General features: G+C 39.9%; 1 protein-coding gene across 4 annotated transcripts; it reads right to left on the bottom strand.

Moving 5' to 3' along the window:
* Positions 1-355: 355 nt before the first annotated feature.
* Positions 356-16,486, bottom strand: mbd1b (methyl-CpG binding domain protein 1b). 4 transcript variants are annotated; one of them, XM_042407039.1, is made up of 17 exons: positions 16,177-16,486; positions 14,985-15,557; positions 14,409-14,549; positions 13,765-13,906; positions 13,388-13,674; positions 13,142-13,224; positions 12,982-13,022; positions 9,669-9,809; positions 9,474-9,578; positions 9,032-9,052; positions 8,825-8,917; positions 6,499-6,660; positions 6,222-6,377; positions 6,024-6,104; positions 5,852-5,932; positions 4,263-4,361; positions 356-3,087 (listed from the first exon to the last, which is right to left on the bottom strand). In XM_042407039.1, exons 2-17 carry the CDS (start codon positions 15,350-15,352, stop codon positions 2,617-2,619), a joined length of 2,472 nt encoding a protein of 823 aa, XP_042262973.1. In that variant the 5' UTR covers positions 15,353-15,557; positions 16,177-16,486; the 3' UTR covers positions 356-2,616. The 4 variants fall into 4 exon arrangements, with proteins under 4 accessions (XP_042262973.1, XP_042262971.1, XP_042262974.1 ...); XM_042407037.1 differs by having other exon boundaries at positions 6,222-6,398; positions 16,177-16,485; XM_042407040.1 differs by having other exon boundaries at positions 6,222-6,398; positions 9,498-9,578; positions 16,177-16,484.
* Between the last annotated feature and the right edge of the window lie 145 nt (positions 16,487-16,631).

Genomic DNA, 16,631 nt, shown 5'->3' on the forward strand with positions numbered 1-16,631 from the left:
CAGTAAGTATCATCATCAGAGATGTTTGACGTTAAAAACACAGACCATATCACATCAGGTTCAAATTAAGACATAATTGTGTTTCCCATTGAAATAATGCATAATAATAAAACCTATAATTCATCCAACACCTAGTTCACTCTGACAGTGACTGAAACATTATCTGACTCAGTGTACTGTTGCCTCATCATCTCTTTGTTAGTCACCCTAACAAAGGATGAAATAGCTGGATAAACCCATGAAGTAGCAGCTATATGCTAATATGTTTGGCCCACCAGGGAATATAAAAGCATACATTCTTCTCAGGAGTCTTTGAGATGTATTAAGTCCATCAGACGTATTTGACAAATATTATAAAGGAGTCAGCAAGAAAAGTTTATTTTCACACTGCCTTCAAAAAGACAGACAGGAAATATGGAAAACCTTTCATGTCAATTCTGTAAATATGTTTGAATTCAAAGACTAACAGCAGGTTCTAAAAGAAAAATTAACTGCCCCCAAACATTTCAAAATGTGCACAGTTACTTGAGGAAACCATGATAATAAAAATAAATCATTTATGCTAAGGATACATAAACTTTCACATTGTTAAAATCACAGGATTGCAATGGAGAAGGGACGGGCCAAAAAAGTTTATTTTTTAAATTTACATAGTTCAATTTTAAAAATCCATCAAAAGATTTAAAATACATTAAATACTGAGAATAATGCTAGACTAGAAGATAAACGGAGGGACATGTTTTAAGAAGGTTTCACACACTTTTACCAGTTTAATAAATAGTGTCATCTGTAAAATGACTTTTGGCTACAAAACCAGTTTTATTTGAGGATATCACTAAAAAAAAAAAAAAAAAAACATTCATACTAAAGGTATTCTGGTTTCTGCGTGGTAAAATGTCAGCACATGTTCAATCTGCCGATCTAAACCAGCTCATGTCCTGTCTGCATCAGCCCAAAAATTTTGATGAATGTGGAAAAGACAAAAATACTAAAGACTAAAATAACGTCCTAGCAAGATTAACGTTCAATGAATCTCATGATTTCAAATGGCACAACAGATTTACAACATTAATCACAACGGTTGTAAAAATGAACCCAACCTTTTCACATTATACTGTTTTGTTTTGTCGTATTGTCAGAGTTTCAGAGCCCTGCGGTTTGGACTCTGACTGGTACACTGCAAGACAACATTGTTGTTGTAGCTTTGACTTTATGTTTTGGGTTGTTGTCTGGAAAATAAACTTTCATGCTGAGTATAGTGACTTTCTGCTTATGTGTAGTGTTTGTCTTACACCAAACATAGCTTTTAGCATAATGGTTAAAAACCTCAATTTTGTTCCCTTCAGACCACATAGCTTACTAACACTCACATTCTTACACTTTGTTTTAGTCGCCCACGTCTTCTGGTGATCACTTCCTCAGACGTCTACAGTTTTTTTTAACAGTGGATTTGCCTCACTGACATAAAGCTGCAACTGTTGAAGCAACAGTTGTTTTCTGAATACCGTCTCATAACTCACCATGGAGCCATAGATCATCATGATTGACCTTCATGCTCCGTATGATGTTCAGTGTTCTTGTATCCGTCTCAGTTGGTACTATTCACTAACTCTGTTGTACACTTGTTAACGGGTGATCTCTACTCAACATACAGTGTCATTTACTAATAATTTAGGTGCATCATAATAAATGGGGTGAATATTTGGGCAGTCACTTATTGTGTTTTACAGTTGTACTTAATTTGGTCAATTTGTAGATATTTATCTTTACGTTATCAGTTTTCACATGAAGTGAGATTCAATATTGAAAAGCAATTTTTTTTTTTTTTTTTTTTTTTTAAATTGAAAAAAATCTAAAGTGGAGGTAAATCCATGTAATGAAATCAGAGTCTAATATCAAAAAAGTACATTTCAAAGTCTCCTTTTTCAATTCTTTTTGCATATACTGGAAAACACAATCATTTAGAACTTTAAACATTAAGTCGGAGCCAGTAATGCACAGATAAATATCAAAACCTTTGATGAATCAATAAAATCAATAATTTTCTATAAAATGGAAAAGGGGGACAAGATGCAAATGAACTTCAACAAAAACATGCTGGCCAGCTCCACTCGTTATCTTATACAGAATACGGATGCATGATAACATTGTTAACATGGGATTAAAGGATAAGCAGGTTCATTGCTAATAATGTTATTTTTGGGCTGAAAGATCCAATTTGGGGAGGGTTATCGATTCCTCAAGTAAGAGTGTGGATCGACCAACAACACATTAACCACACAGCATGATAACAGATTTGACCTCTACCCGTCACACTGTCCAAACTCTGATATAACAGTCATGACACAAGAAAAAAAAAACAAAAAACAGAAGACATCTGAGAAAGAAACGCACCTGGATTATAATGTCACAGCTCCTGGAATGCCTTTGGTGATTCTTCAGATAAACAAATCATACTAATACAGTCCAGAGGTAAATCTGTAAAGTGTCTTATGTTATCACCAAAAGAAAATCAGAAACCAAAATGAACTAAATGGCACAGAGTTGTACCATAGGACTGGTGGTCTCCAATATGGTCGTAGATTTTTGTTCTGTTTCTGCAGAAGTTAAAAGTTCTCATCCTCGCAGCATTCTGCAGTTAAAACAGATACTCACGTTTTTCTTAACCAAGAAATCACATGTTGACGCCCGCTCTAGTGTGATTGGGTCTTTATTAGATAACGGCTCTTTGGGGGGCAGGCCTTGGCACACCACGTACTTCTCCAGACCCAAAAGCAGATTCACCACTTCAGTCACCGAGGTCAAGCGTGCCGGGTAGTCGTCGTACAGCGGGTGGGTGGGGAGCAGCGGCTGCTTTTGGACGGTGACCTGATAGCAGAAGCCGGGGTCGATCAACACTATGGTGTCGGCCATGTTGGACTGTTTAGCACACTGGATAAGCTGCAGCTGCGGGCCCTCCACCATTATGGCATACCATAGGATTGGCAGTACAGAGGAACGTAAAGACTTAAGCAGTTTCATTAGGTGGTTTTCAATGTCCGCACCAGTCCCGGCTGGATTATCAGCTAAACTGAAGATCTGCGTAATCTGCAGAGAACAGAATGAAAATAAAAATACACACACAAGTTTAGCATTGTGTGTGGTTATCCAGACAATTAATATAAATATATTTTGTGAATGAAGACACTACGCACTCATCATTAGGGATGGATATCCTGGGGATTTTATCATTACTACTACTCTTATCAATACTCCTTATCTGTCTGGTTCTTTATCGATACTTTTATCGGTTCTTTTTCATTACGCAAAAATTGCTTTCTTAAAATACATTATTTTAAAAACTAATAATTTTTTATAAATAATATAAAACATATTATTTTAAAAAGAATACATTCAGAACAGGATTAGAGATGATTTATTTTGACATATAATTAAATATTGTTTCTAGAGCAGCAACAGTAATGTTCACAACAGCAAAGTCACTATAAACTCAATAATATATCACTGGAAATAAAATCTAACATGTCAATAAAATAAATAATATTTCTGACATAAGTTTATAAAGAATGAAGAACACAGACATCAGTCAGTATCAGTCATTGATCCTGTCCTCCTCCCTCTGCTGCTGATGTGATTCACTTCTGCAGGTAGCGCTGGTTGAGCGAGGGGGGGGGGGGGGGGGGGGGGGGGGGGGGCTGGTTTGAAGAGGGGAGGGGGGCTGTCGTCTCAGCCAGTAGCTAGGTTTACAAGAATTTGACTAGTTTTAAGATGCGTTAAAAACTAAGCTGAACAGTTAGGCTACATACAGAGAGCTTTGGTTTTAGCTTGTTCTTAACAATTCACTATTAGCCTAACCAGCAAGCGGTGGTTGTGTAAAACATGCTGAGTTAATAACTACAGACTTATTTTTATAACGATAAAGAGTGTTACCTTGACTTGACGAGGTCAAGACAGTTGGATTTTTAGTTTCAGTATCTTAGCTGGGAGGCTGCACCACTGAGGACGTAGGTACAGCAGCCACTTGGCTAAAACAATCAAACATGCTGTGCTGCTTCAAATTTAAAGAATGTTGTATTTGTGTTTCGTGAGATTGCTGGTGTGACCCCCTTTACACGGCGCAGTCACGTAACGTCAAACGTAATCACCTGACGCCAGCAGCTTCATCAGCACTGTTTGTCCAGGAGCTTATCAATATTTCAGTACTGACCAGTCAGGAACCAGTACCAATTTAGTAACGGTTCTTGGTACCCATCCCTACTCACCATGGGCAACTCTTCTTCATCTTCCTCTTCGTCTTCAACATGCCTTTGACCATCTCTGCCTACAAATGATTTGTCTCCATCCCATCTGCTTAGCTGGTCCTGGATTGACAAAGTTGAACTCATGAGCTTAACTATTAACTGCAACTACTGTCAGTCAAATGTCAATCTGTAACTCATATGCAATCAAAATTATCCAATCTGGAAAAAAAAACAAAAACCGAAATTGAATCATCGTTTCACCTATGATAGTACAAGAAGGGCCAGGCCCCCCAAAAAATTTTAATGGCAAAAATAACGCCAAATATCCATTCATTTGGAAATTAATAGCTTTTGTCTGTGCAGCGCTGTACCAAAACATGAGTTAACCTCTGTGTCGTTGCCTAGGAAACCGTTGGAAGTAACTCTTTTTAAGAAATAGGGAATTGCGTAATGTGTCTGCATGGCGATTGAGTGGTTGAGTGAGAGAGCGAGCAGCAGAAAAGTGATGGTGAATGTGAGTGGAGCAGAGGAAAAAGGAGTAGCAAGTAGCAGTAAGTTGTCAATCTGGCAGTAAATGTACAGTACAGACTACAGTGTTTCAGTTAATAAATGCTGCAGCTTCTCAAGACCAAGAAAAAGTCACATCTGTTATTTCCCCAAGTGCTGGAAAAATAGCAACAATGGGTTAACCTGACCCAAAGACACTAAACAGAGAAACAGAGAAGGGAGAAATGTGTGGCTGCTGAGTTCACTCTGTCCCGTATCATCCAACACAGCATTCAAGACATTGAACATGACACAAGTATGACTGAAGCTAAATTTGTGCACCATTAGTAGTTGCAACATAAGTGACATTATGAGGCCTCATTCACTGACAGTCTGTACTTGCACAATGACCTAAACAGTAGTAACTGTGCTGCAGCACTCCACTGTAATCCAGTAAGACACTGCAGTTGTGTAATTGTAACAAGCTGGTGCAAAATTTGCCCTTCTGCCTACTACACTGACTGAATGCTAAAGCGTTGATGATGTGTCCAGATATTTTCATCTGTTCAAGTGACCACATGAGCAAACTGAAGGACAGCCAAGAACAGACGAGTGACAAGTAGAGAGCACAAACAGCTTGGCAGCGATATGCTTCCTTTATAAGGAGATCAAATTAACTTCACCCCCAAGACAGTCAAGAGTAGGGGGGGGGGGGTTACTCCTACTTGAGAATAGGGTGAGAAGCAGCAGAAAATTGACAACTCATCACATGCGTGCACACCCGTAACAAACTCAGTAATCGACCTCGAATTAAATGCTTGGAGGTGCAGGTGTGACACTATACACTGGTCAACCTGGTCAAACAGTTGGATCCAGGCCTGGATTCACTGAGGAGAGCCAGAGCCAAAGGCCAAATAACAGCATGACAACAGATATATAAGGAAACAGACAAGCAAAAGGCTCATGTGACATGGCTTAATGTCAAAGAAAAAAAAAAAAAAACAAGTCAGGAGGAGTGTTGCTTTCCATCCTGGTTTTCAAAGCACAGATTGACAACCAGCAGAAACAATGTGTGCAAATTTGCAACATCCCTAAAATGAAAAGCAGGAAGAACGTAAACTTACTAGATGGGAGTTGTTATGGTTGCCGATGTGAGGGACTCTGTCAGGCAGCCCATTTCGCACTCCAAAATCTGAATGATTTAACTGTTGAAACACAGCGTTCAGTTGACGTTCAGTTTGGTGAGATGAGTTTTGAGGCGAACAAGAACATGTAGATAAGAATCTATTTTCACACCTGCATAGATGATTGGTGGTTTCTCAAGTTCATCTCATAAGCGAGTTTACTACCGCCGGCAGGCTCGGAGCTCCAATTCATCTGCAACGACAAAATATAAGCAAAGTAAGAAGAAAAGAACAAATCAAGTTTCGGAATTATCAACTGTGATGTTAAAAACATATTTTTTGTTAAACTCAAAAGGCACTGGCAACTCACTTGTAAGTTAATGTCATCATCTTCATTGTCAGTGAAGTCCATGCCAAGTTGTGCTCCCTTGTTTTTCTTTAAACCTGACTTTCGACTGTATGTGTAGTGAGGCCTTGGCCTGCCTGGGAGTAGTGGATTATCTGCCCCATAGTCACCTTGTCCCATCTGGAAGGGTAGCAAGTGTCTCTGCCGAATACAAGCATTGACACATTTCAAACAGACGCTATTACATCAGTACCACAAGATACAGCAAATAGATTAAAAATTTGGCCCAGCAGTGTCCCACCATTGCCTGTCTCTGACACTGACGTAGACGACACTTCTGTCTCTTTTTGTTGCTACCTCCGAACTTGGGTTTGTCTATACAGAAATCACACGTGCCGCAGTCTTTCCTGCAGAGACAGGCTTTGCATTCCCCACAGGAACGCCGCTTCCGCTTCTTATGCCACTGAAAACAAAGAAGAGGAGAATTTAGCAAAAACATGAAGACATAATGTGACAATGAAGTGAACAAATCAGCAATAATTAGACCATGTTGTCAACTATTAGGTAGAGGAAAAGGGCATATATATGAACTCTAAACCTTTTTAAATAAGTCTGAAAAAAAATGAATCAAATGACAATTATAAAAGAAAGATGGAGCTATGCAACTACTTAAATACTGCCAGTGGAAACATTTATGTGGATAACAGATGATGAATAAGAAATCTCTTCTGACAAACCACACACAACCATGTAGAAAAACATATAATCTCTCAAGAGACTTGATAACCACATGACACCATATTATATGCACTACTTGTCCTGCACCCTTTCCTAAAAGGTGTCCTTTTATAGACCTTGCCAGAGAAAACTCTGCCTCTGCTGTGAGTGGCCAACATTGTTCCAACTAGAAACTGTATCCAGCCATACCTTAGCAAAACTATGACCAAACTGGGCATACAATCATAGAGCAGATTTGGTTTTAGGGCTGCAACTAACATTTTTTTTTTTTTAATCGGTTAATCTGCTGATAATTTTCTCAAATAGCCTAATCGTGTTATCTGTTGTTTTGAGAAAAAAAAAAAGCTTTCTTAGAGAAATTTTGTCTGATCAACAGTCCAGAATCAAAAGTGAGTTAGTTGACATTATTAATTTCTAATTAACATTGTGGGTGTATGTGATGTGCTGTTGTGTGTAGCTTTGTATTTTGTATAGTGTGTTCTTTGTGGGGTTTTTTGTTTGTTTTGTTTTGGTTTTTTTGTTTGTTTTGGGGTTTTTTTTTGCTTTGTACTGTTTGTTGTTGTGCTGTTGGATGTTTTGATTGTGGGGGACTACGGATGCAAATTAGCTTTGAGCTAACTCTGGTGCAGTGCATCTTTAATATTTAAAACTGCACACTGTCCCAATCAATAAATCAAATCAAATCAAACATATTCATTTTACTATCATGTATGACACAGAAAAGCTTCACATTTGAGGAGAATCCTCAAATTGTTTGAGGAGAATCCTAATATTTGAGAAGCCACAACTAGAAAATATCTGGCATTATTGCTTTTAAAGTAAATAAAATGATTATTTGATTATCAAAATAGCTGCCAATTAATTTTCTGTCGATTAACTGATTAATTGCCTAATCTTTGCAGCTCTATTTGGTTACAGACATTTTGTTTCTGCTTTTCCCACTGTGAGAACTTGATACCACTGGAGTGCACAGTGGGGATGCATGATATTGGATTTTTTGCCAATATCCGACACACTGATATTTTCGAACTCATTTTGGCTGATTGCCGATGCTGAAATATACACATATTTTTTTCCACCTGGCTGAGCAGACTATTACACACGCAGTCATAGATTTTACTAAGTATGATCAAGAATATATGATGGAAGAACTTAGGAAGACTGGAGTTCAGGAGCTCAGCATTAAAACTTTAATGAACCTGCCAAGTGGGTTGAGCAGTAGAGTTTTCTTTGAGGTTATTAGACAGACAGGATTAATGTGTAGGATTTAATCTCTGGCCCACACTTTGGAGCAGAAGGTGAATACACCTAATACGCTGGTTGCCAACCGCCGTTATAAACTTAGAAGAAGGAGAAGGAGTTTTTTTCAAACAGAGTGGTGCATCTTGTCAGCCGAGGTGTTTCCTATCTATGCAGCCGAACACAGCAGCTCATTCGCGGACTGTTTCACCTTGACAGTCCCGGTGCTTCGTCTGTAAGCTCTTCTTCACTCAGCTGCCCGACAGACCTGCTGCTTCTTCCTATTTTAACCTGAATAATGAACTGGGGCTCAGTGCTCCGGTCGGATCCACGGAAAGCCGGGCTAGCTGGGAGTGGAGCCTGCGGAGGAAGCACCGGGACCGTCAGGATGAAACAGTTCACGGAGGGAAGCACAGCCAGGTGGTGAGAGAGAAGGCGACCAATCAACCTGTCATATCAGTAAGAAATGTTCATTTCGGGCCAATATTTCATTTTTAAGCCTTTATCGGCCGATACTGATGACATGCCGATATTATCGTGCATTCTTAGTGCACAGTAACTGACATGAGCTCAAGTGGACAACAGCTGTGAAGGACTGCTCTGGATTGCTTTATGTCACCCGGTCTCTATGGAAGAAGAAAAACACTCACATCATCATCGTCATCGGTTGACATGTCTTCGTCGTCATCTACGTCCACGTTAACTGAGAAGTTCTCAGTGTCACTGCTTTTGAGACTCGGGTGCTGCGGGAGTGAAAAAACATAATGTGACGATGGGAAGATTTAAAACATTCTTTAGAGAAAAAAAAAGATATTGGATTTTTTTAATTTGGTAAATTATTTGATGATGACTATTACCTGTGAGTCCGTAATTTCACTCTGCAAAATAAATTACTTATTAGAACTCAGTGAATCAATCACATGAATCATTTCATGTCAAAGCCATAATTCATGATTTGTGTCCACATTGCAATTACAAACCGTGTGATACATTGTTGAAAGTCTACAATTCGGTATAACTGAGACCAAGTCTGACCCTGACTGTAAACCTTCAGAAAAACAGAATATTCTTGGCCTATAGTGGGTGTATTTGAAAGATTTGTGCATCTATAATCACAGCCAGCAATCACCATTGACTTAACAACCAAGCAGTGGAACTTTGCTTTAAATTTGCCACATTATAGCCAGTTTTACACATGAAGTTCAACAAGAACCAATGAAAATCTACAGAAGCCTTTGAAATCACTACATGGAGATCTTTGACCCCCCCCCCCCCAGCAAGCATCTTAAACAAACGTACTTTGATTACACATGTTTTCATCACCTGGAAACTCATGCTGTCATCAAATGTTTCAGGAATGTCATTATGAGGTCTCTGGTGCAGGAAGCCTCCACTTCCAGGGCCCTAATGTAACAAACAGAACCAAAAGAGAATTTTAGAAGACATTTTTCTATTTAACAATAAACAACTAAATAAACAAGTGTTGTAGCTTACCTTACGAATAGGACATATACACCTGCGTTTCCGGCATATTCGTTTTCGGGTCTCAGGGCTCTGCAGTCCATGCTTGCAGTTGGCACATTGTCCACAATTAACTGTATTATGGCATCCGACACACTGCCCACAAGGAATCCACTACAGTAGACATAAACAAGAAAAAAAAAAAAATCACCCTTTTCAGTTGGATAAGAAACAGCAAAACATCAGATGAACTAATCTTTATCACCTCATTATGTATCTTTTTCCAGATGTTTCTTTGTTTTTATCAAACAAGTGTTATGATGACCTTAAGAAGAACAAAGCTGGCCTGCATTACAGTAGCAGAAGTTACTAAATGTGAAGATGACAATTGATATATATATATATATATTTAGATTGACAAGTTTTCTTTTCTAATATAGCACCAAGGTTTACAGCACGCACCATCCCTACAATAATTAAATAAAATATTTATTTATTGTAAACTCGTTTGTAACAAACAGTTATCTTTTTAATATGTAGACTAAATAACATCAGACCTTATCTCCTTATTGACAAGACCTCGTCTCCCCATTGAGAGACGCTGTGCGCATTAACCCACGAAGCACAGCGGCGTAACTTCATTGATTATTTACATCTCCAGACACGCTGTCAGGATCAGTCAGGATCTAATGTTAATTAAAAGTCCTGTGTTCTTCTACACATACAAAAAGGTCAGCTGTTACACACACAGTCCAGGTTCATACAGTGCAATTGTTTGAAGTAAAGCAGCCATCCTGACGAATCCTGAGCTCTATTATGTCGAGCAGCACAGCAAAACTAATTATTGTAGTTATCAACTTGACAGGACAGAGGAAACTATCCAGGGGAAACAGAAATAAATGTTTAGCTTCTGAAATATTTTTTTAGACAGAGAAGCGAAAAACAAGTTATTTTCTGGTTTTGGATTAATTTCTATTCCAGTTGCTGATTTGAAGATGGAAAACTAGTTAGAGGAGCAGGAAAAAACAGGGAGTGGATTTTTTTTTTTTTTTTTAATTCACATGCATTTGTTTATCCTGTTATCAAACAAGTTGAACAGAGCTTTGGACGGAGGGTACATGGACCGGGAGGCAGCATCACACTTCCCGTGCCTAGTCTGCCGGAAAATAGAGGACGTCAGTTGAGTGGGCGGTCCTTCAGTGTCGCCCAGGACACATTGCGTTCACACTGCTAAAAGAATGTGCCCACATGTGGCCCAGACCACCTCCGAATGTGGTCTGAGTGATCAGATCTCAACACGTCTTGGATGCATTCAGACCTGCATTTAGAGCTGACCACTTGTGATCTAGCCCGCATATGGACACATTCTTTTAGCAGTGTGTATGCGGTGTGGTCTTGGGCCATACTCATACATACATACTCATTTGCGCACAAACGCCAAGAAATGAATGACAGTGTATGTAATTGTCAGCGTCTCTCTCTCCTCTGCTCCACTCCATGTGTATGTGTGGAGCCGGAGGGGTTGAGCTCCGCCCTCAGTGAAAGAAGAGAAGAGAGCAGAAGAGAGAAGAAAAACCTAGCATGCACATAAATGACAGCATAACACAGAAGAGACTATATTTGTGTTATTTACCTAATTCATGTGCACTTGTTTCATTTCAGCTCAGTGTGAGAGTCTCTACTGTGTTTTGTGCTAATTTATGGTGGCACTAGTTTCTCTCCTCTGCTCTCTGTGTTTCACCGAGGGCAGGGCTCAGCCCCTCCGGCTTCACACACACAGAGTGGAGCAGAGGAGAGACAGACAACTACACTTGTTACGTTACTGTAAGTGCAATTAAAGCTCTGTGAGTAAAAAGCCAAGAGTAATTTATTAACGTAACACGCTGTCTGATTTCCATTTGGGCAGAAGAGTTCTGATTTTGCCCACACGCCAAGGTCTTTGCAAACTACCACTTCTTTTAATTTCCAGCCAAGTAGGCAAAGGAACAACAAACACATTTGGTTTATGCAAAAGGTAATGATGTGTTTATTTGCATATAGAACAGGGAAGTGAGATCTGATAACAAGCGCTCACTAAGATGCATGTGGAGACGCATTCTAATGCTTTAATGCCAGGTGTGAAATGATGTACTAAGAGCTGTTCACTTGTGATCAGATCACCCAAGATGCATGTTAATGCCAGGTGTGTACAGGGCCCCTGTATGTGTATGTGTGTGTGTGTGTGGAGCTCAGCCCCACCCTCCTGCCAACAGTCACAGACCACAGACAGAGAGCAGAGGAGAGAGATGGAGAGCGTGTGTGCGTGTGGTTTGCGTTAGTTGTGATTATTATGTGCAATGTCAAATTTGAGCAGTTAGCCGCAGCGCTGCACCACTGGTGAAAGCATACACGGGAAACACTGCGCTTTGCAAACATTAAATATTTGTTTAACTGTTTATTTTACAAGGGCATTTAAAAGCCCCTGTCATCCCCATTCCAAGGGCAATTTTACATTTTTTAGGGGCATTTTGCCCCAAGCCCCAATTAATTTCCAAACTACAATCCTTGCAGCATGATAACGCTTTCACACAGCCCAGAGTGATCAAACGTTCTGCCAGTTTCAACAATGAAACTCCATCATATTAACAGGATATTCACACACTGTGTCTGAACCCATGGTTTCATTATGGTGCTGGCCCGAACATAAGACAATAATTTATTCTGGAAATGACGTTTGAAGAAACTGGGGGGCCTCTTATATTCAAGGACTAGACAATACATGTTAACATTCAACATTCTTGTTGAATGGAGAGTGCACCAGTGTAACAACCTGCTCCTACAGAGAGTGATGTATTATGGGTTTTTTGTAGCCTTAATGTTGCAATGTTACAATGTTGCAATCTTGCAGAAGACATAAATGTACTTTTACAGATGATGAGGAGCTCAAAAAGATTTTTAAAAAGTCTGAAAAAGTTCACTGCTGGAGAAAATAATTTTGACCGTTTCCAACAACCTGACAGGAGAGAATGTGGTTGTGTGACTGATAGACAAGCTGCATAAATCTGCTCTAATGGTATTATTTCACTTTTACAAGAGAAAAAGCTTTGAGGAGGACTCTCTTCTCCTTGGATCAACAGTATCTCAGTGAACCTGTCCCAACAGGATGAGTGTTAAAGTGTGTTGAAATTTTCAAAAAGTCTTTTTTTCCAAAAACAGGTGTTGGAAAGGGGGTCATCTTATATTCAGGGTAGTCTTACATTCAGGCCAGTGCAATATCGTGTTACTGATAAGTGCCACCTGGACAACATGCTAAAACTTTGGCTAGTTCACATAGCTAAAATGCAGCTATTGACAGACAATGTTTTACCTTTCTAAAACGAATCATCGGATGTTCTTTTGTCTTTGAGGCTGTTGGAATTAAAAAGAAATAAACAACATGGGATTAGGAAAACTGTAACCCAACCCTCAATCAATGCCGTGATTTTTTTTCTGTTTCTTTAGAATCATGACACTGCACACTCACGTACCCCAACAGGTGGGACAGGAGGGCCTCTTTCTTTGCTTGTCGTACCATGTCCCTGTGAAGGAAATACCACATCTGGCACAGATCCTGTGGAGAAACATGATAATTTTCAGTCCATCTGCATGTATCAGCGACTCACAAATAAAACCCTTCTGAGTGAGTGGAAATGCTCATGCCTTGTAAATTACCATTGACAAGTTTTAGTGAAAAAGCTCATTGATTGACATATGAACTGAAGTTCATGACTCACAGAGTGCTGTCCTCTGACCCGATTTCTCCATTTATGGAGGGGAGCGGGATCGATCTGGATGATGAGGGAAGGGGAAGTTTAATTTTATCTTCGTGTACTGCATCCTTATTGCAAGCACCATGGTTTGGAGTTCCCATTGTACTCTGCATGGAGAAACTTGTTTGGTTGGAGTGGATGGTTTTGAGGCTCTGGCTTGGAGTGAGCCTGTGGTGGGAGTCTGGAGTGTCCGCCCCTTCTCCTCTCTCCATCCAGCTGGACTCCGAGGAAGAACGCTCTCGTATCTTTCTCTAACAGATAAGAACATGAGTGTAACTAATTGTAGGACACCTTAAATGGTTAAAGTTCTGATGTTTTATCATGATAAAAGAGGCCAATACCTTCGCTCTGTTTCGAACTCTTGTTGGTGGTGCTTCGCCATTGTAGAACTTCCCTGTTTTATATTCAAATGTTGACAAGTCAAGAACTCCCTCCAGCACTGACGCCAGCTCTACTCTGCTTCTCAGTCGATCACCACGTGGACTGTGAAGGAGAAAAAAAAAACAATTACAACTACAAAGAGCTGAATGACTAACCAAAATTTAGCCACACTCAACCTAATTTCACTGATGTCAGAAAAGAATTTAATCTTTTATCTTTTAGCACAGTATAATGCAATGTTGCATTGTCCCTTAGTCCTCATCATGATTAGAAGATAAAATTTTACCATTTTGTAAATGTTTTACCAATTTATCAAAATATTAAAATGTACAGTTATTTTGATAGTGATTTTTGATTAAATTGCACAGCCCTAAATTACACACTGTTGTGTGAATACTATTTACTAAAAAGTGCACAAGAAGCAGTTGCAAGAGGAATAAAAGAGTAAAGGAGTGGCAGAAAGTGGTTAAAAAGCAGTAAAATCTCAGCAATAAATATTCAGAACATTGTTGAGCACCAGGTAGGTATATGATAAAATATGTTCTGCCCCCTGAATTAAAAGCAACTGTACAGTGGGATTATTTTTCAACAGGAGAGGACTTACCTCAGGTAATAAACATCCTTCTGGCCAATGCTTGAACCTGAGCGCCGGACAACTTCTTTGCGTTTCCAACCCTCTCCAAGTACAGGCCACTCCACCCATCCCTCATCAGGATGTGATCGCTTACGGCGAGGAATGTGAAGCCTGAAATAAGAAGAGATAATGTTACTGTGACATGTTAGAAATGCATACAAAAGTATTTCACATAGCACAAACAAGACACATTCAAGAAACGGTTAGCTATTTTGTGTAAATATTTGTTTCTTTCAAAAGAGGGAGGCAAATTTGCCTAGAGGTTTAAGATAAGCTGATTCTTTCAGCCACAATTGAAACAAACAGCAAGACATTTAAACGCCCTCTGATTTATCACTGGCAGGTCCTCTGAATATCACTGTTTACACTTTAAGACAGATATGTTGTAAAACAAATAACACTCACAATATATTAATATATAATATGCTGCTCATTATCAGATTTTGCTACAAGATATATGGGCTCTGCAGACAAGCAACATGTTGGAGAAACTGTGACAGTGTTTCAGTATTAATACATGACAGAAAACAACATTATTCAACGTACTGATAAATCTTTTTGAAGGCCTTCTCACTGCCCGCCACGCTCTCACTCCTTTCACTCTCTCCTGCTAGGCTTTCCACCTCTGGATCATTGTTACCCGTGCTATTGACATCATCATCCTCCTCAAGGGGCTCAAACCAGTCAACAGGAGGCTCACCACCAATGGCCTTAGCCTCCTCCTTTGTCTCTTCTGGGACAGGATCTGACTTGGGGGTTTCCTCTGCATCGATAGTGTCTGAAGGTGTCGATTGATCCTGTGCTGATGCTGCCTCTGAGGTGTTTTCTGCCTCACTGGGGGTCTTCTCTGTGTTTTGTCCCACATCTTCTTCCACGGGCTCTCTGCCAGGGCTCTGCACTGGTTCCTTGTCCATTGATGCACCAGTTTAAACTACAAACAATCCAACGCGTTTTTCCAGGAGACAACCAAGATATCCTTTCCAATCAGTCTTGCATCCCATTTAAAGCGGTGTATTTTCCACACAGTCCGGGGATTTAGCCGCTTGACCTCGGCCTGTGATGTCTGGGCAGGTGAACCGTGAGAATAGTTGGCAGCTGTTCAGGTTGTCATGGCAGAACCTAGAAAAAGGATGTTGTTAACACACAAATTAAACACGACATATGTCTAGTGCAATTTACCTAGCTCGATATGTTACTGTCGGTTTTACAACGTTACTTGATAGCTATGACTTCACGAGCAGACATTCCCTTATAGTTAGCACAGTATTACAAAGTATTTGCAACGCGAATTAATTTGGCTGACGAGGAGTATTTCCCAGTCTTGAAGATGTTATCTAGCTGCCACAAGGACGTAGCTACCGTTTATCCATGGTTGATTAGCTAACACTGGGATGTAGCAACTGTTAGCTACACTAGCTAAGCTAACCTCAACTGGTGAAAGTGCTCACATTCTCTGATATGGTGCTGATTATCTCTTAATACACAGTTTAGCGACATGCCGCATAATATCACCAGTGCAATGCCAGTACTTAAATAAGGACCGTAAGTAAGGTGAGCTGGAGTAGAAACACTGAGACTAAAAACGGTAACGGTAGTAACGTTAGCTTCCGTTAGCTGTAGCGTTCCTTCATGGTTACTATAACGTTACACATTTACTCCTCTGGGTTGAGAGCTGTGTATCACCACCACTCTACAAATGTTTGCTGTTAGGCAGGGCCGACAAAATACATGCACACACCTTTAGAGTAATATTCCTCAGATGCTCGGCACTCCAGTCACTACACACATCACTTCCATTTACAAGGTAGGGCTAACGTTGCTAACTACGAATCGAGGCTACACCAAAGATGCAAATCCGCCTGACTCCGCCTACAGACATTAAACACCCATAGATCCTGTTCATTGATAGATGTTAACAGACGCTACACGTTGACGAACTGCGGAAGTAGTTAATAACATAATAACATGATACATTTTGTCAGAAGGGAAAGGTAAAAAGAGAATTAGTAGACTGCATAGTAATATTAGAGTATGGAAGTGAAGGCGTAAAGGGGTGATTCCTCTGTTCCCGCCTCATCTTTCTCCTTTAACTGTGCTGCATTCACGGGTTATTAGAAAGACATGTAAGCGCACCTAACCGCTGGGAGTGCGGTGTTTCTCCTGAATCCTGGGTTGCCTGGACTGCTTGGTTGT

This window comes from Thunnus maccoyii, chromosome 3 (assembly GCF_910596095.1).
Source record: "Thunnus maccoyii chromosome 3, fThuMac1.1, whole genome shotgun sequence".
Classification (NCBI taxonomy): Eukaryota; Metazoa; Chordata; class Actinopteri; order Scombriformes; family Scombridae; genus Thunnus; species Thunnus maccoyii.

What these genes read in the sequence shown, in the direction of transcription:
- mbd1b (XM_042407037.1), bottom strand. Translation starts at nt 15,352, where the DNA reads ATGGACAAGGAACCAGTGCAGAGCCCTGGCAGAGAGCCCGTGGAAGAA. An exon ending in GTATATGTCCTATTCGTAAG is followed by an intron (nt 9,579 to 9,668) that starts GTAAGCTACAAC and finishes TTGTTACATTAG; the next exon opens with GGCCCTGGAAGTGGAGGCTT. An exon ending in GTGAAATTACGGACTCACAG is followed by an intron (nt 8,918 to 9,031) that starts GTAATAGTCATC and finishes TCACTCCCGCAG; the next exon opens with CACCCGAGTCTCAAAAGCAG.